Source organism: Brachypodium distachyon, chromosome 1, assembly GCF_000005505.3.
Source record: "Brachypodium distachyon strain Bd21 chromosome 1, Brachypodium_distachyon_v3.0, whole genome shotgun sequence".
In the NCBI taxonomy this organism is placed as follows: domain Eukaryota; kingdom Viridiplantae; phylum Streptophyta; class Magnoliopsida; order Poales; family Poaceae; genus Brachypodium; species Brachypodium distachyon.
This window is the reverse complement of record NC_016131.3, coordinates 13092376-13117727: the sequence shown is the minus strand read 5'-3', so window position 1 is coordinate 13117727 and position 25352 is coordinate 13092376. Positions and strand designations below refer to the sequence as shown.

The 25352-nt window shown below is 46.2% G+C and overlaps 3 protein-coding genes across 13 annotated transcripts; 1 reads left to right on the top strand and 2 right to left on the bottom strand.

The window, feature by feature from the left end:
* Positions 1-5205: 5205 nt before the first annotated feature.
* On the top strand, positions 5206-13121 carry LOC100834255 (chaperone protein ClpB2, chloroplastic). Its single transcript, XM_010235136.2, has 10 exons — positions 5206-5714; positions 6686-6904; positions 7013-7250; positions 8690-8885; positions 8972-9026; positions 9115-9265; positions 10619-10927; positions 11092-11357; positions 11457-12383; positions 12602-13121. Exons 1-10 carry the CDS (start codon positions 5490-5492, stop codon positions 12926-12928), a joined length of 2913 nt encoding a protein of 970 aa, XP_010233438.1. The 5' UTR covers positions 5206-5489; the 3' UTR covers positions 12929-13121.
* Positions 13122-13520: 399 nt separating this feature from the next.
* Positions 13521-16749, bottom strand: LOC100835914 (EID1-like F-box protein 2). The gene is made up of 3 exons (XM_014896925.2): positions 16399-16749; positions 15315-16127; positions 13521-13880 (listed from the first exon to the last, which is right to left on the bottom strand). Exon 2 carries the CDS (start codon positions 16087-16089, stop codon positions 15334-15336), a length of 756 nt encoding a protein of 251 aa, XP_014752411.1. The 5' UTR covers positions 16090-16127; positions 16399-16749; the 3' UTR covers positions 13521-13880; positions 15315-15333.
* Positions 16750-21051: 4302 nt separating this feature from the next.
* On the bottom strand, positions 21052-25244 carry LOC100833943. 11 transcript variants are annotated; one of them, XM_024457924.1, is made up of 7 exons: positions 24988-25244; positions 24794-24857; positions 24674-24717; positions 24504-24598; positions 24087-24338; positions 23108-23211; positions 21052-22070 (listed from the first exon to the last, which is right to left on the bottom strand). In XM_024457924.1, the coding sequence occupies exon 7, from the start codon at positions 21994-21996 to the stop codon at positions 21211-21213; it is 786 nt and encodes a 261-aa protein (XP_024313692.1). In that variant the 5' UTR covers positions 21997-22070; positions 23108-23211; positions 24087-24338; positions 24504-24598; positions 24674-24717; positions 24794-24857; positions 24988-25244; the 3' UTR covers positions 21052-21210. The 11 variants fall into 11 exon arrangements, with proteins under 11 accessions (XP_024313692.1, XP_024313693.1, XP_010233415.1 ...); XM_024457925.1 differs by lacking the exon at positions 23108-23211; XM_010235113.3 differs by lacking the exon at positions 24087-24338.
* Positions 25245-25352: the final 108 nt, after the last annotated feature.

Genomic DNA, 25352 nt, shown 5'->3' with positions numbered 1-25352 from the left:
CTCATTTGAATGCGTCGATGGCGCTTTCATCAAAGATTTCCTTGGAAGCGTGTTTCGTATTGGTCCACCACTGAATGTATGAGCGGAAGGACTCGCCCTTGCGCTGAATGCAGGCTCGAAGCTGCTCGAGAGATACCGGTCTCTTATACGTGGCCTTGAAGTTGTGCGTAAAGGCTTGGCCCAACTCGTCACATGAGGTGATTTCGCCATCGCGTAGGCTATTCAACCAGGTGAGAGCTGGGCCCCTGAGCTGGAGCTGGAGGCACTGCATAGCGGTAGTTCGTGTTCCGCCCTGACAGCGAATCCCGGTGAGATAATCCTCCAGCCAAGTCCTAGGCTCCTGAGTACCATCATATTTGGCGGTCAGCCGTTGGCTTGAAGTTTCTCGGCATCCTGGTTCGATGAATTTGACGGCTGAAGCATAGTGCTCCGCAGGTTTCGTGATCTGACTCGGGAGAGCCCTCACGGTAGCCTCCTTGGTGACCAGGATGGCGATTGTCGACTCGAAGAGGAGATCGACTTCTTCTGCGAGGACTGGGCTCACGCGCATTTTGCCCCAAGGCAGGTGATTGGCGACTGTGCCAAGGCTCGTCGCCCGCACGGGGTGGAGTTTGGTCTCGAGACGCTGTCTGATTAGTCAGACCTCGGTCGACGCATGAGGCTCCTGCCTTGGCCAATCCTTTTAAAATCTGCTTGTGGATGCGCCAGCGCGGATCGTTGTCAGGTAGCTGGATTGACTGCAGGTAAGTGTTTGCCGCATGCAAGGCTGCCTCAGTAATCCCAAGCGTCATGTCGTTGCGGTCATCAACCGAGATGAAACTCGAAGAGAGGTCGCATGTCGCGCGGGCCCTGTCTCCTTCGGGTATGTCGTACCAGTGGCCCACGGGGTCCCACTGATACGGGACGCGCGGGTCGCAAGTGACGAAGCCCCGCCAAGTTGGCCTTCCGAGAAGGATAGACCTGGGAAACCCGCCCCAAAGAGACAGTTTTTGGCGAAGACAAAGCCAAGAGTTGGAACAGGATAAGTGCCCGCTCCGGTGGATACCTGGGAACTCTGGTCCCGGGAAGAGGAAGGCACGCTGCCCGGCAACTGGCTGGGTGCGCTTGCTGGGAAGGGGCTCCCAGCAACCCGCGCTCGGGCATGCAGGTGGGGCCCGTAGAACAGTGAAGACAGGACGAGATAGCAGACGCAGTGCATTTAATGCACCGACAGGAGTCACATCGGCAGGGCTAGTCTTCCTCAGCAAGACTAGAGCGGCTACCATATAATCCATTTTATTTACCGTGTATAGTGGCCGGGGCGCTGCATGGCGCCCAGCATGGATCAACAGTAGCGTGAGTTTTGTGGCAATGACACGCGGATAGCTAACGTGTCGCGTTGCATGCATCGGCACCTGTGGTATCCCCTTGTCTACAAAAAGAGGACCAATGCCACCGATCAAAGGGTTCAAACCCTACTCAGTAACCAGCAATATTGCATCCACCCGTAGCGAAGTTCCTTAGAGGGACAAGTAGCCCACCCGGGAACCCCCGGGCAATCTGTAAAGCATACTAATCCGTGAATACAACCAAGAGCAGGACGTAAGGTGTTACACCTCTGGGTGGCCCGAACCTGGGTAAATCCAACTATCCACACTTTGTGTCTTTCGTCACGTGAGGAGATCGCCAGAGCGCTCGCCTCGCCCTCCACCGAACAACAAGGCGGTGCCCAGCATCCCCGGTGCCGGAGACCCGTGCTCCGACAGGATACTTTATGAAAACAAGACCAACGATGCGAGTCTCGGAGAGGGGAGGCGCTTTTGTCCGAAGTGTCGGATGATTCTGGCCGAGCCTTCTTAGATGCTTGTACCTCTTTCTCTAGTTTTTTAAGCTTGCCGGATTCATGCTTCAGCTGTTTGAACAACTCCTCCTTTTCTTTGACTAGGTCGCACCAACTCCTGGCACGGGAATTTGCGTATAACCGCAGCTCCGCACGGGTGGGGTCCTTCATGAGGACTCCCGTGTCAAGGGCCGTTTGGACCCGTGCTTTTTCCGCCGCAGAACATCCGCCTTGCGGTGTCGGGATGGCGTCCGCGGTTGGCGGGGTTGGCTTTGGAGCGACTGGATTTGTCATGAAGACCTGGGCGATGGCGCTCTGGGGCGCGATATTGCCGCTGCTGTGGCAGCTCTCCTGTTCTGAGCAGTCGCCAGCGTCGCCTGGGACGGGGCTTTCTACACACATGGATTGATCGACTTCAGGGTCGGAGTAGGTCCCGACGAGTCCATCGACAAGACCTTTTCCGGAGATGATGGAGGACGTGACTCCTCTGAAGTGGGAGCAGTAGGACCCGGCAGTCGAAGGATGCCGGATCGGTCGGCTCGAAGATGAAAATCCCCAAACACGAGATCCACGACCGCGCAGCTGGCTGGAGAGTGGGTGGTGAAGTGGAAAGAGCCAAAGGTCATCGACTCCGCCTGAGTCGACGACTTGTCGTCTGAATATGGAACTGCCGAGGTCGTGTCTCCAACACACGTCTTTCCCACAGACAGCGCCAATGACGATGTTGGGACTTTGACAATGTCCATATTAGTGGACTTATATTTAGGAAAGATTTCGAGTGTATGTGTTGGCGATCTTGTCGGCTAACAAGGACACAAGAGACACGATTTACCCAGGTTTGGGGCCCTCGGAAGGTAATACCCCTACGTCCTGCTTGTCTGATCTATATTGATGAGTCGATTACAAATGTTGTCACGGAAGGCTAGATGCACAGATTCGATCTGGCGAGTGCGTCTAGGCGACTTCTATCTAGATTGGGGTGTCTCCTTGGCTCCCCCTCATGGTCCTTTATATATGCACGAGGCCAGGTCTCAGGTAGAGTCCAACTCGGTTTACAACGAGGACATATACTCTAATTAAGATTCCTTGTCTTGAGTCGCAAGATTTGGCATATGGACTTCTGGAGTCATATTAGGCTTCCTTGTGGGCCCCCAGTTGGGCCGTAACGGGTATACTCGAGTCGAGTACGTGGTTAGTCATAACCACGTCAAACAGGCCCCACGCCACAACTAAGGCCCAAAAGGCTGAACTAAAAAGTGGTTTTGGACATGCCCAAAAACCATCAAACGAAAATAAAGAAAACACTACAGACTTTTTAAAAAGACTCGGACAACTCAAACCCTAAACCGAAGCAAACTTAACTTTTAATTGAGCTTGGTCCCGCTTTGCCCAAAATGAAACAAAACTAGTGATGTTTTAAAATTGGGCATCGGCTCTTCTTTGGCAGGAACTTCAACACAAAAAGATCCAAACTTCAGAATATATTGAGTTGGTAAAATAGTAGGGGTAATCGATATCCTCCCCTCATCAAACGGTTTGGTGGCAAGTGTTCTATCCATTGCAAGCTAATCCGTTTTTATCGCCTATCTTTTGAATTAATCAATTTATGTGAACTGCTAGCAGACAAAAGAGCAACCAAGAAGGCAAAAGATTTCAAGTGCGGTTATGTCATCATGTGACGACATTGTGAATAGTAGCACCACAATGAGGTTGTTGGCTATGGAAGTCCTTTTTTGCCGGTCTTGCTGGAGTGTGGAGTGTCGTACCATGTTTTGAGGCGCTTCTTCTGCTATAATCTTGAATTGCATCAAGTAAAAGATTTGAAGACATAAATTATTAGTACCTGAATTAATTATTAGAAACCCATCCTATCTGATTTTGCATTTATCGGAGGATCCTCCATCTGGTCGTCCCATGACTTGTATCAACGTTCTACTTCCTACCCCTTGACAGAGCATGGAGGAAGGTGTTAGAGCATGTTCAATAGAAACCCTAAACATAGCTCCTATCCCAAATTTTGAGGCTTGAGGCCCAAAACTTGCTCCAGCAGGAAGCCTAAACAGGCCCCCAAATTTTCGAGAGCCCCAAAACTTTGCCCTCGGCCCCCGTCCCCACGGGCCAAGTAGGGACCCCCTGTCCTCCCGATTCCCCTCCTGCTGCTCTCTTTCTCTCCCGCGAAACCTTCCCGTGCCCGCTCGCCTGTGCCGATTCTCGCCGCTGCCTGCCTCATCGGCGACCCTGTCGCCTCTCCCACCTCCTCCCGCACTCCCTGCCGCCCCTCGTGCAGCCGCCGCGGCGAATCTAGCCACCCCGGCCGCGAATCGAGCCGCTGCCATGCCACTGGAGACCTAGCCTCGCTGCGCGCAAGGATAGCGGCGTCGGTCGCCGCCTATTGCTCCTCCCGGCCACCTCCTCCCCATCCCGACGCCGCCGCTCGTCTCCTCCCTTTCCCGCCATCGCTCATCTCCTCCTGGCCGCCTGCTTCGCATCCCAGCGTGCCGTCGCTCGTCTCCTCCTCCCATGGCCGCGGGGGTCAATCCGTCAATGCCCGGCTCCTCCTCCCATGGCCTGCCGGTCCACCGCTTCCTCCCGCAGCCGCCCACGTAGACGACGTCCTCCTCCCTCGCCTCGCTTCTCCGCAGCCGTCTCCTTCTGTGTATTTGTTTTTTTTTGTTTTCCTTTTCTGAAATTGGATATATAGATGGTGAATTCGAGTGATGTGTGTTGAAATTGGATAAACAAATGATGAAATTGGATGCTTTTGTGATGAACTTGGATGAATTTTTGGTAAATTTCAGATTAATTGAGGTGAATTTGGATGGCATTGTTTCAATGGGAAGAAATAGAGGCTGTGATTTAGGGTCTCTGGAAACAATTGCAATTTTTTAGCCCCTATTTGTTGGGACCGGCCCATATTTGCAAATTTAGGGGCTAGTGCTGGACGTTCACAGAACAGACTCCAATTCCACAAACGCCCGATCACGTGTAGCAATTTGTTGCCTCAGCAGCCGGATGTTGGGAACACTTGGAAGTCGAGGATGCGGAGGGTGCAAGGATGGGGACATTACGGAAGGAGGCGAGTGTTTAGCTTGCAGGCATAAAGATCAGGGAGGGAGGCGATTCAAAGGGCCAAATCAACCAGGTAACGCCAATTTTTCAGCGGAGCAGCCGTGTAACAAAAAAAAAATCATTGATAACGTGAGAGGGTTCAGAAAATGCTCAGTTTTACTATCCTATTGAATTTACTGATGAATTAAACATCATCGTCGGGATCCACCGAATATCTGTTGGTCGACAACAAAACTCGCCTGCAGACCGAGCGGCGCACGCGACTAAACCAGATCGCGCGGTGATCCGACGGGACAGAGAACTCATCCCCAAATCCCCCGAAGCCACACAACTCAATCGCCTTCCACGACTTCCTCGTTCAGCCCTGAACCTCCCAGAACCTCCCGACACCCCCACACCGCGACGCCCCTCGTCCGTCCGTCCGTCCGTCCGTCTACTTATACAAGGCCTCGCCATTCTATCGCGCTCGCATCCAGTCCGAACCGCGAAGACGCAAAGATCGAACTACCGTCAGATCACAGAACGATAGGCTGCTCGCCGCTCCGCTCCACTCCACTCCACTCCACGTCATCCGGTCTAGTCCAGGGCAGGACAGCGGGCCATGGCCGCCGCGCCGCCGCTCACCGCCGACTTTCTCGTATCCTCCTCCCCCGCCGCCGCTCCGGCGCCTGTCGTGGCCGCCGCGTGGGCCAACCGAAGAGGTGCGGGTTCGTCGAGGTGCCGGGCGCTTAGGGCAACCAGAGGACGGGGATGGCTGGCTCCGGTGGTGGGGAGGACGCCGCGGACGCTCTCCGTCAGGTGCAACGCCAGCTCCCGGGACGGGAGGGTAAGGAAGGACTCGTGTTTCCTCATCTTCTGTTTTCGCTTTTCCCACTCCACTTTACTTGCGATGTGAATTTCGTCAGATTTGGCACGCGCACGATTCAGTTTGGTGCAACTGACTCATGGCGTGTCACCAATTTTGTCTGATCCGCGTTTTTCGGATTTACATCTATTACTAACCTCTCACGAACAAGTGGTCTCCACGTCATGTTACCAGTGTTTTTCAGTGTATTGCCTCGTATTCATCATTTGGGGCAGTCAGTATGTTCTTTGTATATGAAATTATATGATCTTAGTTAGCTGCACATTGTATTGGGTTTGCTATGCTGTTATCATCAAAAGTTTTTTTAGACATCATCAAAAGTGTGGCTCTCTTTGAATCGCTTTGTCGGCTCTGATCTATCATTAATGATACATTTATTATTTAAACTGAAACCTTGTAGTTTCTTAAATTGATAACGCATATATGATCACTCTGATGATAAGCTCACATTTTGGAAATGTAACTATAGACTCTAATTTGAAATATGCAAAGAAAATTATTTTCATGTTAGCTACTGTTGCTAGATTTCATTACAAAAATACAACTCATAGTCTTTTTTATCTAAAATCCTAAAAATTTCCTTCACCTAACCTGTAGGAAACTCATTGGTTGGGCTGGACTAGACACATTGCCTTATCTTATTAACTTTTGCTTGTGCCACCTCACTCTGATTTATTACCGCAGTTTCAGCTGGGCTACCACTGCAATTAGCTGGTCATACAGTTTTTAGCCTCCATTTGCAACACTTGCCGTATATGTACAACAGTGCTCAATAGCCTATGTTTACACGGGAAACATCATTTTTATGTTATAAACTGCTCACGAACTCGATTTTCTTTGTCATATTCTTCATATGGAATGCATATTTCTGATATTCCGTTAATGTAAGATGTAGAAAAGTCATGTGGTTATTATTATTTCTTTGGCTTCAGATCACACAACAAGAATTTACTGAGATGGCATGGCAATCAATTGTTTTGGCGCCTGAAGTAGCAAAAGAAAGTAAACACCAGATTGTGGAGACTGAGCATTTGATGAAATCCTTGCTGGAGCAAAGGAATGGGCTTGCCCGTCGAATCTTTTTGAAAGCTGGAGTTGATAACACAAAGCTTCTCGACGCTACAGAGAAGTACATCCAGCGTCAGCCTAAGGTGATTTACTTTAACCATACACATCTTACTGTGCACTGTGCAGTCGGTATAATGCTTTATTGTCAGTTTTGAAAACCAAGATAATGAGACATTTTTTCAATGATTCAGGTGTTAGGTGAAGATCCTGGTTCGATGTTGGGACGTGACTTGGAAGCTCTGATACAAAGAGCAAGAGACTTTAAGAAAGAGTATGGTGATTCATTTGTCTCGGTTGAACATCTAGTTCTTGGTTTTGCAGATGATAAGAGATTTGGTAGACAGCTGTTCAAGGATTTTCTGATCACTGTAAAGACCTTGAAATCAGCTATTGAATCCATAAGAGGGAAGCAAAATGTAATTGATCAAGGTACAAGCATTTTGTTATCTGAACATTGTGGTTTATTGTTTAAGTAACTTGTTGACATGCTCATACCTTTGCATACGCTGGTTGTGCAATTTAGATTTCTTTGAGTTCATCATGCTTCTTTTTGGGTTAAAAACACAAAGAAATAAGTCCGTTTTACCCCCCTGAACTTATCAGAAAGTTCAAAAAACACCCTAAACTCTGATACCGGGTATTTTACCCCCCTGAACTTTAGAAACCGGACACCTGGCCCCCTTCTGCCTGTATCTGCGTCGTTTCGCTGGTTTTGACCCCGTTGACTGCCACGGTGGCAGCCCGATTCCTCTCTCCTCTCTTATTCTCTCGTCTTCTACAGATCCCCTGTTGTGGGCGCTGCCTCTCCACGTCCACTAATTCCCAGCACGCGGGCGGCGTTGGCGCCAGCACCGGCGGCGAGCAGAGATGTTGCAGTCGTGGAGTCTCCTCTCCATCCCCGCGACTCCCGCGCCGGTGTCGCAGTCCCATGGGATGCGTCAGTTCAAAGCAATTCCATGGCAGCAACGAGCGTGGCAGGGAGGGGAAGCCTTGCCGGCACCTGCCGAGCAACTCGCTGAGGCGTCTGGTTAGTTACAGATCCAGCAAGAGGCATGAGGAAGAGGAGGAGAAGGATGAAGAAGTGGGGGTCGTGGTGGCTCAAATTCCCCAAACAGCCGCCGGCATCAGTGAGGAAGATGAGGTGCCGAATCAGGTTCGCCGGCGTCAATTAGCAGCCGCGCCACCACCGCCAGAGTCAAGGGTGTCACCCCGCTGCTGCCACAGGCCAGGCTCCTCGATTTGGGAATATGAGAGGAGAGAGAGTAGAGGCCAGGCGTGGGAGAGGGTCAAATGGCTAACTTGACAGCGTGGTATGCCACCATGGCAGTCAACGGGGTCAAAACCACATAAAACCAGCAAAACAGCCCAGATACAGGCAGAGGGGGGTTGGGTGTCCGGTTTCTAAACTTCAGGAGGGTAAAATACCCGGTTTCGGAGTTCAGGGTGTTTTTTGAACTTTCCGATGAGTTCAGGGTGTTTTTTGAACTTTCCGATAAGTTCAGGGGGGTAAAATGGACTTATTTCAAACAGAAATTCACTGAAAATAACTATGTATTGGAGAAAATCATCCATGGATAGTGTAGAAAGGAACCTTGTTTTTATAGTGGGTAAAATTCTGCAGAATTTATCAAATTTAATGGCCAAGCGATCATTGAAAACAAGTTTATATGTATGGAACAGATCGCATATGAAGTGTACAAAACACGTCTTATTCTTTTACCGTGGATCAATTGCTGCAGAATTTTATTACAGATGTGCTTCAGTAGGCATGAACCTTGGATGCTTCCTTTGTTTGAAACGAAAAAAATGTGTATTCTATCTTCTGAATAACTAGTATTTGGAAAACAACTCAAATTCTCTATTCTCAGATCCTGAGGGCAAGTATGAAGCTTTGGACAAGTATGGAAAGGACCTGACAGCTATGGCACGTCAGGGGAAGCTTGACCCGGTTATAGGAAGAGATGATGAAATTCGTAGGTGCATTCAAATTTTATCTCGGAGAACAAAGAACAACCCAGTTTTGATTGGTGAACCTGGTGTGGGGAAAACGGCTATAGCTGAAGGGTACGAAAACATTATATTATGCGCATCATTTTACTTTGCTGAGTATGAAAGTAGTTTGTCTGACTTGGTTTTACATTCTTGTTTAGTCTTGCTCAGAGGATAGTGCAAGGAGATGTTCCACAAGCTCTAACAAACCGTCGGGTAAGTTCAGTTATCCATGCAGTGATGTGCTATATTGTCCTGGATACACGAGGACCTTGTCACTGATGTTTAATTATGTTTTGAGCAGCTAATTACACTTGACATGGGTGCTTTGATTGCTGGGGCAAAATATCGAGGAGAATTTGAGGATAGGCTGAAAGCTGTACTCAAAGAAGTCATAGATTCTGATGGCCAGGTCATTCTTTTCATTGATGAGATTCACACTGTTGTTGGAGCAGGTATGTAGATACATAATTGTGCCATTATTGCTTGGCGTGGCACTAGTTGCACCTAGCTAATGAAACTCTGGGACAATAGCTATTAGGAATTTGAGTTTTTCATTCATTTTGGTGGCTGTTTGTGAAATACATGATTTAGGAATACTGAGCTGCATCAACCCAACTTTATACGAGTCTGTATATCTGATTGTTAGACCAACTACCATTCTCCCAATTCAACCTGACAGTTCATCACTGTTTACACAAATTTGGAAGTCATCACATAGTATTAATTTCGAAAAATTAACTTCATAAACATGTTATGAGCACCCACATGTGCCAACATATCAGATGGCAGAGCTGTTTCATCTTGTTCATTTTCACTTTCATTGTGAACTGATTTGGACATGAAGTGATAGTATATTACTCTCTCCGATCCTAAATTGTTGTCGAAATATTACATGTATCTAGATGCTTTTTAAGAATAGATACATCCATATTTGGGCAAATTTGAGTCAATAATTTAGGATCAGAGGGAGTATTAAGTTCCATGCATTCTATCACAATGGTGATTGATAGGAAGTTCAACAGCTTGTGGGGTCTGTTCTCACCAGCCTGCTATCATCTTTTCACTGAAATTTGGATAGAATAAAAACATTTAATTTGTTTAATGGTATCATGAATCGAAATTACAAAGGTCTGCTCTTAAGAACAATCTAATGTCAAATCATTTGATAAATTTACAACTACTCCCTCCGTTACACAAAGGTTGGCACGGTTTTGAACTAGCTCTAGTTCAAAACCGTGCCAACCTTTATGTAACGGAGGGAGTATTTGTTTGTAAGTTAGTATTGCAATCCACTAAGAGTCCAGGTTTGTAGATTAATTACAGTCACTATTATAGACTAGATAATCCTTGACACCGAATACGAGGACATATGATGTGTTTTTATTGAATTTTATCAGTTGAAGTTGAGACTTGCATTGTGCGTGCAAGATTACTAGTAATCCACTAAGACTCTTAAGAGTCCAGGTTTGTAGTTTAGTGACAGTCCCTATTAGTCTTTACGTAATCCTTGACATTGAATAAAGGGTGTGAGGGTCTTGGGGGGAGAATACACAGAATCACACAATTTCTCTGTGTTGTCCTTGATGAGCCCCACAACCTCTATTTGTAGAGTTAGGGATTACATCGCTGGAAGCCAAGAGGCAGACGGACCAGGTTGTATGAAACTTGCATCACCAACTCATTAGGATACAAACTTGGACACTTATTGGATCTTAAAACTAACTTACCAAACCATCAATGTTGAACAAGATGAGTAAGTTTACCGTCTACTGTTTGAAAGTTGATAAAATTTCATCTTACTACAGGTGCCACGTCTGGTGCAATGGATGCTGGCAATCTTCTGAAACCAATGCTTGGAAGAGGGGAGCTACGTTGTATTGGTGCAACAACCCTTGATGAGTACCGTAAATATATTGAGAAAGACCCAGCACTAGAGCGCCGCTTTCAACAAGTTTATGTGGATCAACCTTCGGTTGAAGATACAGTATCAATACTCCGAGGATTACGTGAGAGATATGAATTGCACCACGGGGTCCGCATATCAGACAGTGCTCTTGTAGCTGCTGCTGTTTTGTCAGATCGTTACATCAGCGGACGCTTTTTGCCTGACAAAGGTATTTTTTAAAATATAGGATCATTCTCTACTCTGCTACTAACCTGGTCAATAACATGGGCATTGTGACCTCTATACTGCAGCCCTTCTGCTCTTTCTAAACAGTGCATGTGTTTTGTTCTGCTGCTCCTTTCTGAATAGTAGCTGTGTTTTGTTTTGTTGCAGCCATTGATTTGGTCGATGAATCAGCTGCCAAGTTGAAAATGGAGATAACATCGAAGCCGACTGCTCTAGACGAGATTGATCGCTCTGTGCTTAAACTTGAAATGGAGCGTCTTTCACTAACAAATGACACGGACAAAGCCTCAAAAGACAGACTATCTCGCATTGAAGCAGAATTGTCGCTTTTGAAAGAAAGGCAGAACAAACTGACTGAGCAGTGGGAGCATGAAAAGTCAGTGATGACAAAGATTCAATCTATTAAAGAAGAGGTAAGTTCAGTTCTGATAAAGTAATCTATTCCTGTATTTTATAGATCAACACAGTTACTAGTGCCAGCTAATCTGACTTGCATTTAACTGTTGCAACAGATTGATAGGTTAAATGTGGAGATCCAGCAGGCCGAACGTGAATATGATCTCAATCGTGCTGCTGAACTGAAGTATGGCAGTCTGAATGCACTGCAGCGCCAGCTTCAAACAACAGAGAATGAGCTAAACGAATATCAAAGTTCTGGGAAATCCATGCTAAGAGAAGAGGTGAGCCAAGATGATATTGCAGAGATTGTGAGCAGGTGGACAGGTATTCCAGTTTCTAAATTAAAGCAATCTGATAGAGAGAAGCTGCTGTATCTTGAGGACGAGCTGCACAAGCGTGTCGTCGGGCAGGATCCTGCAGTCAAAGCAGTGGCAGAGGCCATTCAGAGATCCAGAGCTGGATTGTCCGATCCAAACCGCCCCATTGCCAGCTTCATGTTCATGGGACCTACAGGAGTTGGCAAAACGGAATTAGCGAAAGCTCTTGCTTCTTTTATGTTCAACACTGAGGATGCTGTTGTCAGGATTGACATGAGTGAGTATATGGAGAAGCACTCGGTCTCGAGACTGATTGGTGCACCGCCTGGTTATGTTGGGTACGAAGAGGGTGGGCAGCTTACTGAGGCAGTTCGTAGGAGGCCATATTCTGTGGTCTTGTTTGATGAGATTGAGAAAGCTCATTCAGATGTATTCAATGTTTTCCTTCAAGTATTGGACGATGGAAGGGTTACTGACTCGCAGGGCCGGAAGGTGAGCTTCACCAACACTATCATTATCATGACATCCAATGTTGGCTCACAGTACATACTAAATATGGATGAAGTGGGTGGAGCGACTGATTTGGCCTACGAGAATATGAAGAAGAGAGTGATGGATGCTGCAAGATCTGTTTTTCGCCCTGAGTTCATGAACCGTGTAGATGAATACATTGTTTTCAAGCCTCTTGAGAGGGAACAGATCAACAGCATTGTCAAATTACAGGTAACATCTCTTATTTTGTTGGGGTCAATCTTGCTGACATTTTGCATTTAGAAATCTATGGTAATCAAACAAAAGACAAAGAAAGGATATATATATATATATAGAAGCATCATTGCAAGATTGATGGTAATGTAGGAGATAAATATGCCAACGAAAATCACTCTATTGTAGCGATCATATGCTGATCAAAAATTTCTTTTGATGTGCCTGTTGTACAGTTGGCAAGAGTACAGAAGAGGATTGCCGACCGCAAGATCAAACTCGAAGTCTCACCTGGAGCAATCGAATTCCTGGGAAGTCTTGGGTACGACCCGAACTACGGTGCCAGGCCAGTGAAACGCGTGCTTCAGCAGTACGTGGAGAACGAGCTGGCAAAGGGTATCCTTAGAGGCGAATTCAAGGATGAGGACAGCATCTTGGTAGACACCCAGGTGACGGTGCCATCCAACGGCCAGCTCCCGCAGCAAAACCTTGTTTTCCGGAGAACAGGCGAGGAATCGAAGCCAGCTGCTGCTGAGGACGAGAAGTTCCTGCCGACTGTCTGATAGCCTGCTTTTGCGGATGAGGGATAAATAAAACTGTACATATAAGGGAGATGAACTGCTAGCTTTATCTCTTTAGCCTTTAGGCATAGCAGGGTAATACAGTCGGAATCACTTTATATTTGTTCCAACAGTACATTATTAGCAGCACATGTGACTTGCTGGGCATTGAAAATTTTGTTTCGCTTCTGACCTAGTGGGTCGAATGTTCGCATTCACTGCATTACATTTCGCCATATTTTCACGCCTTTCGTAGTAAACGTGTGGAGGTCACCGGTTTGATTTTCCTCTTTTCGTTTCGGAACAAAAATCCCTCTTGGAATAGGGACACGTGATGTGTAAGCACCTGCTTGAGAGAGGCAAACGTTGCTGCCCATTCTTTTAGGAACCTCTTTTTTTTAAGCTAGGCTAGCAAAGCAGTGACCTCCTGGGACCTGGCTATATCATCCTTGTACTTTACTACTCTCTCCAATTCCAAATATGAATGTATCTATGCCTAAAAATCGTCTTGGTACATGTAATATTTCGACAATTAATATGGATCAGAGAGAGTAGTTCCTATTTTCTATGGATGAGGCAAGTTGCCTGGCCAACAGAAAAACCATCGTACATGCGATAGCACCAGTCAAATTGTAGAACTAACATGGTAACTAACGATCCGAAAACAGAAATGAAGAACTGTCATTTCAGCCTACTGGGCAACATGCATTGCATACAAGAAAACTTAGTACATTGGAAAGTCACTTCATGCTACAAACCAGCTACAAGCAGGGAAATACTATGCAAGATATCCTTAATGAGGTGTCAATAACTAAGGAAACGGCTTCTCTACCAGCGACCATGGAATGTTGTCACACTGATCCTATGCAACAGCATCCTTAAGTTGTTGCGGCGCTCCATGTTGAAAGGGAGATCCTCTGTACAAGATTCACAATCCATCGATATGGGCAATAACCTGTCAGCAAAAATAAACACGTTCTAACATATGTTTTGAGATACGTGAAATAAACTTGTTATTCCTGAGAAAATACTCATATGTAGTACTCCTACAAAAGAGTAGAACCACTTCACACACAGAAAAATGTTAGCTCGGTAGCCCTGTGCAGTTTCGCTGCTTCTCACAAGTGCTTGCTGTTCAAACAGCATTGAAACAGTACTGGGGATTGCTCTGTGGCAGCTATTTTGCTTAGTAAACAATGTTACAAAAGCATAAAACTGAACAAAATAACGAAACATCAACTGGTTATATCATGCTAACCTTTTGATTAGGGCAACAAAAAAAGTTGAAAATTCCATGTGTCGTAAATAAAGGGTTCAGCTGTTTTGGTAGCATGGCAAGCAATACTTTGCAGGACAAAAAGGCTACAGATTTACTCACTGTATTTGATCCCCCATTAGTTTTGTAAATGCCAAATTTGTTTGTTATCATTTACATTGAGGACACATACAAGAGAGTGAGAGACACTATGTTGCACGGATACGGCCCATACCAGCCGTATCCGTGCAGAATACGGCCCAAAAACGGGGATACGGCAAAAACGCCTGGGATACGCGAGTCTGTGATTTGTCTCGTTTTTTGAATTAAAAAAAGATCAAAAGAAAAAACTGCTGGGATCGCAACTGAACACTGCCTGGGATAACGCACGTCCAAGAAAAACATCACACGGCCCCAGACCATCAAAACGCACGACCTCGCAGTTACAGAAAAAGAAGCTCTCGGTGTTTATTTTTAGTATTTTATACATATACTCGCCGTATCCCCGTAACTATACTTTTAGAAAATGCCGTTTTCTCGTATCGTCTTATCCGTATCCCCGTATTTGTATCCCCGTACCGTGTAACATAGGAGAGACATGTAACCCAGTCCTAAACTTTAGTTTTCTTTTCCGAAGATTGGACAAAGGTAATAGTTTAAAATAAACACACATAACCTTTTAGAACTTCGAAGTGTCATCACGAGGTTTGCGGGAAAAAATGATATCTGAATGATGCAGATATCCAATAAGATAAAATGGGTGCAAACAATTTTCTTCCGTTCCTTCAGAAGCTCTACATACATGTTCGTTCAGTTGATGCTAGTGAGTTCTACATGATGGAAACCATGCAGAATAACGAGTTATAGCCTCCTGAAGGGGAACATGGGTACCACTTAGGGAACCATGTATATATCACTAGTATCAATTACAATAGCAAGAGCTCAGAACGGTGGAAGACTGTAAATTAGCCCTGAGTGCACAAACTGTAGAAAAAACAAAATGAAGGACAACATATGGTGATTGGGGTCATAGCAGCCCTAAGGTAACTTCATACCAGGCAATGAACAAGCTAGCAACTGGACATATGTATAGAGTAGGAAATGACTGGGGAAAAAACATAAACGTGCAAATACCTGATTCAAGTTTTGGCAGTTACTCCTCCCTTGCATCCTCAGATTCCGAGACAGGCATCAGAGTGCCTAAACCAAGGATGTGTCCATTAAGGCATATATAATACTCAACAGAATCATCATAAGCATCAAGCCTTAAGGCAGCAGTTCTGGGTATCAGATTTGCTTGCAACAAATCCCATAGCTTTGCTTTACAGTAAGGACACACCTCCCTTGGATGGATCTCTGCTTTCTTCTCAATAAGCACCTTTTTGAACTTTGAAGCAGCAAATGACTTGAAGATGCCCCGGAAAAATCCCAGGTCAACTTCCTCATCCTCGTCGACATGCTCACAAGGATCCGAAACATACAGCACATCCGTTCTGCAATGCGGAGGCAAGAAGCTCTTGCCGGAAGTCCTCGAAAAACGGGTCTTCAAAACAAAATGTCCTGGAACATGGACGTTACCAAACAGGCCCCCCCTGGTGCACCCTGAGCAATGAATAAGAAGTCTCCCTAGCGCCTTCCAGTTGCCATCAACGATATGGCTGCCATCCGAGTGCAAATCCTGCATCATCTTGGGTGCCCTGGCATGGCAGAACTCCTTCCAGAGCACACGCCTGGCAATCTCGTCGAACCACTTGCACGTGCAGGAGATGAGGGCGATCATCCTCGGGTTCCAGTTCATGTGGCGGAAAACAAAGAAAAGGGCATCCTCACTGATGTGCCCCTTGAGGCAAACACAGGTCACGGAATGCGTGCAGCGATACTGCTTCACCACCAATGGCATTTCTAGCATTTGAAGAACTCAGACGGTCTCTCTTAGACCCTCAATCCTGCATTATTGTAGTTCTTCAGTTAACACGCCATTATTAACTAACTATTCATTAAACATATTAACCCATCACTAATTTTCCTTGAAAACAAACTGCTATTGTTACTTTTATTTCATGGCGTAGAATGGATCCACTAACAGGGTGCCACGAGCCCATGAGTCCACCATAGGCAGTAAACAAATCCTTCCTCAAGTAAACACATATTTGGAACATATTAAACTGCGCGCAGAGCAGAACAATCAGAGAGAGCTAAGGCTTCCTTAGTTCCTTACCAACAGAAGGGGCAGAATCACTCCAAGTTCGGGCGTATAGATGGATCATGGATGAATCTCCACTCCCTGCCGGCCCAGCAGAACCCGGCGAGGACGAAGATGCAGACGAGAGAAGAGCCCCGTAGGTGGGAGGCGCCAGGCGTCTTCGGTCGGTGGAAGGAGAAAGGCTTCGGGAGAAACTGCGTTGGGGAGTGAATGAGGGGTTTCCGGCGGAGCGATGAGCTATTCTTGGTGGACGAGGCGGGGAGCCGGCGTGGTGGTGGATGCCGGAATTCCGCAAGTACTGGGGTGGGGTAAAATTGTGAGGAGAGAAGCCAGGAGGAAGAGGTGGATGAGAAGAAAAGAGGCCATAAGTTTTTTTTTTTCCTTCTAATAAAGCACCCTGGTATTCCTTATACTAGAAAAAGATTAAAAACCCGTGCGTTGCTACGGAACAACGGAAAATTGTATCATAACGTCAAATCAAATGTTGATGTGTTTCATGAGCACATATATATAACGATTATGAGTTTATGACATGTTTATTTTTTTAGGCTATACTATGTTCTTTTTCTTTTTTGCGCATGTCTTATTTTCTATATTCCCGTGGAAAGAGAAAGTGAGATATGCTCAATTTTTTGTTCTCTACCTCCAGGTTATGAATGTTCTCACATACACCACACTTGAAAAGTCACGTGTGAGCGTTTTTCAACTTTTTTTCTGAATTCATAAAATGATTCTCAAATCATGAACAATGAAGAACATAGCAATGATAGCTTTTATAACTTCCATCCGTCTAAGCCGCTCGACCTGATGATTTAAACAGCAAGCAGCAGCCATCACATAAAGCAAGCGACAGTATAAAATTTTACTTAATAGATCATTGCCCTTCTTTCCCATTACGCCTACTCCGTATTTTATTTCTCAAATCCCTTCTCCCAGTTTATCTCCCTCTCACTATCCTCTCCATCCATTCTGAGTACAAACTCCTTCTCTCCCCGTCCCGATTCATCCCGTCACTGAACATCGCGCCGCCATGCGCGGCTGCCCGCTTGTGCGTACCGCCTCCGCCCGTAGATTCCCGCCACCCGTCCGCTCTCGCGCACCGCCCGCTCCCACTTGCTGCCTGATACGCCGTGCGCCGTCCGCCTGCGCCCTCTCGCAGCCTTGTCTGCCCATTCGCCGCGCCCGCGCGCCGCCCACACATCGCGTCCGGCCACTGGTCGCCACGCGCCACTGCCCGTCAAGAGGGCCACTGATGTCTCGCGCCAACGCGGTCCCTGCTGCCTTGCGCGAGGCCACCGCCATCCCGGCCTCAGGCGCATCTCATCGCCGTCCAAGTCCCGCGGGGAGCCACCGGCGCGCACGAGTCGGTGGAGGCGGCGGTCAGGGCGCGCGACGGAGCTGCGGGTCTGCATCCGCCTTCCGCATACGGACGCCGCCGACGCGCATGAGCTGGTGGACGCGACCAAGAGCGGCGGCGGGCGCTGGCGAGATCCGGATCGGACAGGGGGTAGGGATGAGATTCGTAAGAGAGGAGGAGAGCTCTGTTGTTGTTTTTTTCTTTTTTTGGCGGTACGTGTTTTTTCTGCGCTTAAGAACCACGCGGACCGGGATTAAAAGACGCATAGAGACAGCGGTGCCAGATTCGTAATTTCGGAAAAGTTACATACCGCGACGTCCATACCATCACCACCAACTCCAATTTAATATATTGGTATAGATCAGTGGGTCAGAAACGAACAGCTGTGGGAGCGTATGGCGTAATCAGTGGGTAAAATGCCACGGCTTCCGGACCTTTCAAGGAGGAAGGAGATACCTTCTAAGACCCGGAGGAGGCCGACACCGCATCTGGCGTTAAGAATCCACTTGGCGCCAACAAAATCGAACAACTCTCGGGCGAGTAGACGTTTCCGGATTGAGGCCCAGGGCAACCATTGATGACCATCAACTAGCCTTCCTTCGGGGCAGAAGGAAGCTCAAGGCGTCGTGTCTGACGCCATCGACGCTAGGTCCCAAGCGAGCAAGGGGTTTCCACGCAGACGTCGGAAGCGTGTGGACTATTTCCCTGTGGAAACAACATGATTGGCCAACAATAACGTGGATTTAGGACGTCCAAACGCACAAGTCGGTCACTCGAGGTTAGTACCGCACGTGCATCATCTTATTAGGTCAAAATCACTACGGAGGGGATTCTGGATTCCAGGCAACCAAACGAGCCAACAAGAGTAATTGGTTTATTTGATGATCAAAGTTAAATATTAAAGTATGTAGTAACCTTTTTTTTTTCTTAAACTGGGTATAGAAATCTTTTCACAAGCATTTGCAAACTCCAATCTTTTGTGCAAAAGGACCTTCTACTAAGAATATTCCTAAAGATTGTTAACTACCGAAATTCTTATTTAAATTTTTCCTAAAACCGAACGAATTACTCCATCCGTCCGGTTAGTACCCCGTCCGGTTTTACGAGGCGCCTTTGCTTTTCAACCCGTACCAAGGAGCCCAGATGCCCATTTAAATAGGAGGAAATTGCCCCTCGTGCGCTGGCCCGCATGGGACCAATCGATGCGAGGCAATCTTTGTCGGCCAATTAGAGGAGAGTCAAATCCGTCCATACGCATGAACGAGCCCTAGCCAATATTTAAATGAGTAAAATGCACCGCAGGTCCTAAAACTATTGGAGGTGTCTCAAGTGAGTCCTAATTCTACGAAAGTGCATATTTGGACCCTAACTATTTGTAAGTTGTTCACGTGTGGTCCTATTCGAGCCCGAGCCGCTGCTGACCGGCCAGGTGGCAAGTTGACTGCCACGCTAGCTAACAGCCGGGTCGCCAGAAATTGTAAATAGGCCTAACCTTTTCATTTAACTCATTCTGTGGTCCTTTCCATGATTCTCCCCACCCCACTTGGAACAGAGGCGACACATCGGGCGATTCTAGGGTTTCCCTTCCGGCGAGCTTTGAAGGGGGCCGGCAGTGAGGCGGCGGCTTATCGTCATGTTGCTAGGGATGCTCCAACGTGACGGTGGCCTCGCGACGTCTCCTTGGTGATCCTCTGCCACAATATGATAAGTACTGTGTGCCAATTCTTTCGATTTAGCTGAGGCCGTCAGGAGAAGTTAGGGGTGGCGGCGCGAGCGGATCAAGCAATGGGAGGAATAAAAAAAGAATGAGAGAGAATTTACCAACTATAGTCTCCATTCTTTATAAGGAGGTTTCTGCAAAATTCTAGACCATAGGAACGACGGGAAAACTCCCGCCCAATGACCTTGGGCGACGTGGCAGCAGACAACTTGCCACCCGGTCGATCAGCAGCGATTCGGGCTCGAATAGGACCACGCATGAACAACTTACAAATAGGTAGGTTCCAAATATGCATTTTGATAAAATTAGGACTCACTTGACACACCTAGAATAGTTTTAGGACCTGTGGTGCATTTTACTCTATTTAAATCTCTTGCATGAGCGCAACCAATATTTAAATCCCTTGCATGCATTAGCGCAGTACGGAGGAGGGCATTTTGGTCCTGCAACGCACGGAGTACTAATGCGCCAGCAAAATCTGTACAAAGCACTCAAAATTTACGACATACTAGTGGAAATGCCCGTGCGCTGCCACGGCCCAACGCACACGTCACGACCACTTAAAAAGATGATCCCGTGCACTAATAAATCATCATTCAAATTCTGTACCAATTTTCACATTCTAACAAGAAAAGATCCAATACAAAAGTTCAAAACATAGAGCAAATTTATATACATCCAAAAGTCTGGAACCCATAGAAAAAAGATGCTAATTTCCAATCACAGCATGCACATGGTAATCATTCAGTGCATGGTAGAACACTGATCTATCTATTATTCATAGCAGCTAGCATCAATCAGGTTGGGAGTACATCCCAATTAGCTATCGAATTATCCGTCGATTGGTGCAAAGCACCACAACAAACGAAAACAACAAAGACTCGCCAGATGGTTGAGCTATGACCGGCCACCTACTGGATCTCGTGCGTGGATGGCGGACGACGGCCACTTTCTGGATCACGCGTTGGGACTGCGGACAGCGGCCGTCGGGTGGATCTCGCGCGAGCTGCAGGGAGAAAAGTAGTGATGTCCAGGTGAAGGAAGGAGCAGGAGGTCAGGGGAGAGAAGGAAGGCGGGTGGGGGGGGGGGAGGTAGCCAGAGAGGAAGGGGGCTGCGGCAGTGGGGGCAATGGAGCAGAATCGAGCAGGTTGGGCGCTGGGGACGTCCGGGTCGAGAGAAGTAACGAGCGGTGGCATATTGACCGTAATTTTGATGACATGACGTACGACGGCGGTCGTACCATCACCACCAACTCCAACTACAATTTAATACATTGGTATAAATAAAACCGGACGGAGGGAGTATGATTTTTCAGTCACTTGGATGTTCACCACCCTTGAGTTGCATACCATTATCATTACTTTTCTGGGTGCTGTTTTAAAGTTGTAGATAGAACAGGACAGAATTTTCTATTCTTAACTGAAACAACAGCTCAGGCCACATTAGACAGGAGTAGCAGTTATATCCGTGTATGTTTGTTCAGTCACGTGAACTTGGCAGTCAGACTCTTTTGTCAAAACTCAAGATATACCCTTGATTCCAGCTTGAAAATATACAAAGCACAGCTGTCCCAGCAGAAAGCACAGAACGATTGGCACCAGAACTGACAAACATTTCCATGAATTACAGACGACATATATCCAAGCTTAGACAGACAAGAAAAGAACGAACCTAGAAATATTCAGTTCAGCTACATGTATTATATCAAGAACAATACTGAGATTGTGCACAGCCTTTTTGAAAGGAAATCTCAAGCAAAGATTTCTCTAACAAGCCAGTCTAGGCTAGGGTAAGCAAAATACAATATCAAGAAGGAAGGCAGCGCAAACAACACCGTGATAACAATGTACAGCAACAAGACAGCTGCACTGGCAGGGATTGCATAAAGCACTACGAGGACAAAAATAAATACCAGTGGGAACTTGGCAGTCAGGTGAACCAAGAAGGACAGTGACTTGCGCAGCGAAGCTTGCACCATCTCTGTATTCAAGAGCGGGGCCCTACGATTGGCATGGTTCACAGTGGAGGAGGATGTTTCAACACGTGGCGGGGGCAGCCGTCTAATAGGGTTCGAAGTAACTGCATTTGCACTTGCCCTGCTGCCACTTGAGAGGCAAGGAGTATGTTGCTCACTATGAGTAGAAGAATGTGACCTGGCCCGCTCACCATTCATCCCCTCAACCATCCAAAGGAGGAAGTAATTTTTGCGTGGAAATGTGAGATTTCCTTTGTAAATTATGCGCAGCGACAAGAGGTTGCACCAGGGGCAGGATACGAAAAATGGTAGCTGGATCGGTACTGTTGGAACTTTGGTGACAGCCCACTGCAGGCCCAGGATGCAATTTTTGCACATGGTGTGGCCACACCATAGTACATAAGGCACATTCTCCACTATGTTGAAGGACTCCCAACATATTGGGCATTCGAGGCCTTCTTCCCTGCTTGTGCACGAAGATACCTCGTCATCTGAACAATCAGCATTGGAAAAGGTGAAATTTGGAGGGTTCTTCTTCCCCAAAGACGGAAAACTCCACATTTGCGTAGTGCAAAACGCAGAATATCTTGAAGGCCCTGATTTCTCTCACATAAGAATTGTACTTGCGGATGGACCTGAAGTAACCAAGAAAAACAATACAGTTTAAGCACAATGATACTACAAAGAGGGAAAAGAATGTCCTTTTTGTCCCCAACTATAGGCAAGGATAAAAGCCCCTTTTCCTGTGCATTATCTTGTAAAGCAAGCCTTAAAGATAATGAATATCTGCACGTTTACAAAGGTGCCCGGGCCCAATTACACTAAACTCAAGGCTAAATAAGCAGAACTGAAGTAAGTGGTACTCAAATCAGCTCAATCCAACTCTTATTACGTGCCTGCCATTAGACTGAATCAAGAGAAAGCGAGAAATGTCCAAAACAGCAACAAATTATCGAAATTAGTTCGATTAAACTACACATTTCCCTCAACACCTAAAATACTTAAACAAAGCCAATCTAAGTACTTTTTGGGCAGCGAAAAGCATGAACAAATCAGTTTGATCTAGTAATTTGGCAAGCCTACACAATCTAGGAAGATGCCTTCTCCTTTGTGCTCAATGGGAAGGAGAAATGAGAACAAACTGGGTAATTAACACTGAAATGGCCGGATGGCATGGCATAGGGAATTTGGCAGGACGAACACGGGGGAGACTAGATTGATTAATTTCTCATTGCTTGATTCATAATTGATACATATATGTTGTTCCATACTCCCTCCATCCGGGTTTATAAGGCCTGTATTGAAAGTCGTGCCAAACTTTGACCAACAATTATACAAATAATATTTAATATATGTATATAAAAGTTATACCATTGCAAAGAGTTTTCCAATGCGAATCCAACAATATCTTTTTTGTGCCACAATAATCACGGATTGCCAATGTAATTTTTGGTCAAAGTTCGGCATAAATTCCGCGCAGGCCTTATAAACCCGGACAGAGGGAGTATATAGGAAGACTTACTAGACACCTAAGTAACAAGCCAAAGGATATGGCTTCAATCTCTATCTCTAATCTTACTTCTTTCCTATCAAGTAACTCTAATTCCTACTTAAATAGCATTCCATATTTTATTCGAATTTTACTCAATTCTATATACGTGCACATAACAACCTTGCAGTCGCAACTGCAGCATCGGGCCATCAGGCTGGAGTTATTCATTTCCCCAAGTAGACTCAAGGTCCCATCCAGGTCCAGGCAAGAGGAACAGTTCTCACCTAGTTGAGTTAGCAAATAAGGTGGTTAAGATACTACATGCTGAAACAAACAAGATAATTTGGAGCTATTTGGCCCTTTAATAACACACAAGGGTGCAGGCCAAAGTGGAGCTTGCCTATTTCCTTGGAAATCAAATAAAAAGACCAAGACATCTGACAGAGTGGGAGGGTTTAAACATGCGTGTCTGTGGATTAGGTCAATGTAAAAAGCATCAAGTTTTTGGAAGTATATGGTCGCGCAAATGGAAATTGTGCGCAAGGCCTAACAGTTCCAAGGTCCAGACACACTAATCTACAAGCCCGGAAAATCTACAAAGGATTCAATAATATATCCTTTGAAAATTTTGGTTAACAGGAAAAAAAATCTTCAACATAAGCAGTAAATAACTAAAAGAGGGGCTACAAGGATGGTGCATAGTTTATCTGATACAAACGTGTAATCATCCAATTTATCGGATTTACTTTGTCTTATAATTGTGCCACAGCCAAGCTGTACGTTTATACTGCTCCTGCTATTGTTATTTGAGCTAATTACGTACGCTGCTGACTTTCCATTTTTTATTATGTATCATGGCATAGGCAGCTATGTGACTGCTTCTATCATCTGTGAATTCTGATAAATTTAACATGGCACCAATTGTACATAGATGATTGCTAAAATTAGTATTTTTTTCCAACTGTACAATGTCAACACGAAAATAGAAATACTAGTGGTATTTGAAATGCTTTAGAGTAAAACTCACAATCCTCAATTTAGGATTTGTTCTTCATGGTCCACAGACCAAACGAAATGCCGAATCAGGATCCAAAACACAAAATACTTAAAGATCACAAGCGCAACACATTATGGTCTACAGAAAACGAGCCCAACTCACCTGAGCGGTGCGTGGGCACTGGGCAGAGAGGTTGCTAGATCAGAAGGGGTAGGGGACGCAGGGGCTTGCGTGGAGGGCCGAGGAACACAGCAGCAGAGACATTAAGGTTCCCCTCTAAATTCTCAGAGTGACCTTGGGAGCTTGTTCCGACCAAACCACCAAAGAGCTTGGCATGGTCTGGTTGCACATGGCTTGGGTACTTGGTTTTGAAGCAGCATGTGTGTAGGGGCACAGACTTCAAATCCAGAATTTCTTTTCAAAGAAAATAAATGTCTATTTGCTTTAAAAATATGTCTATACCTCATTAAAAGAGTCCAAGCAATAGAGTACCACATTACGAAGGCGAAAGTAAGTTGAGTTAAAGGAGTGGCATATTATTAAATTTCCATTTCAGAAATCGAGAGAGTACTCAGTCACCTGTAAACATGGTCGGCCAGACCGCAATTGCAAAAGGCCGACCTAAAAACACCAAGCCCCAGCCAGGCCTGGCCTGAAACATGTCAATAATTTTCCTGAATTTTAAAATGGTAATCTAATCATTTTCACTGTAATAGTTATAATAATTCGAATAAAAAAATATATTTTACCTCTCTTGGGCTTTTGGCTCAGACCAGACTACCGACGATCAAATCTACTTACAATTCGGACAAAGAAGTTATAGTTATAATGGTTCCTGAAACAAAGAAGTTATCAAATCAGATCCTCACCGGGCGTCACTTGCGGGAGCACGAGGATGTCGATTCGGACATCGTAGACGGGCAGAGGGGAAAGCTGTTGAAATAACCAAGAACACATCATCAATTCTCATTTCTAACCTCCTCGCAAAAAAAAAATCTCATTTCTAACCCACATCACCAACCAATCGAAACCACGTGAAACAAAAAGGAACCGAAACCCTAACCTTGCGATCCAGGGTGGACGGCGAAGGAGGACCGACCGCGGGAAAGGGTATGGAGGATATGGGCGGCCAACTCCTTGCGTGGCGGAGCCCCTTTCCTCGCAAAGGAGAGGATGGGGGCCGGCTCCGTCGCTGCAGCTTCGGCGGAGAAGGGGTCGTTGGAGGGGATCGGGGCGGGAGGATGCGGCGGCGAAGAGGATCACGGGCGGAGGGGAAAGGGGATCGGGGCTGCGGACGAGAGGCGGAGGAGCGATCCGGTATCGTTCACTCCCGGTGAGTGTAAATGGGCCATAAACGGAGGTAAGGTAACCGACCGTATTATACGTACTCCGTACATTTCTCAACATTTACAGCCCAACCGAATCAAA

Bases quoted from the DNA above. Each gene is read 5' to 3' on its own strand.
- LOC100833943 (XM_024457924.1), bottom strand. From the start codon at position 21,996: ATGTGGAGTTTTCCGTCTTTGGGGAAGAAGAACCCTCCAAATTTCACC.
- LOC100834255 (XM_010235136.2), top strand. From the start codon at position 5,490: ATGGCCGCCGCGCCGCCGCTCACCGCCGACTTTCTCGTATCCTCCTCC. The intron at 7,251-8,689 runs GTACAAGCATTT...CTCTATTCTCAG, and splicing joins GCAAAATGTAATTGATCAAG to ATCCTGAGGGCAAGTATGAA. The intron at 8,886-8,971 runs GTACGAAAACAT...ATTCTTGTTTAG, and splicing joins AAAACGGCTATAGCTGAAGG to TCTTGCTCAGAGGATAGTGC.
- LOC100835914 (XM_014896925.2), bottom strand. From the start codon at position 16,089: ATGCTAGAAATGCCATTGGTGGTGAAGCAGTATCGCTGCACGCATTCC.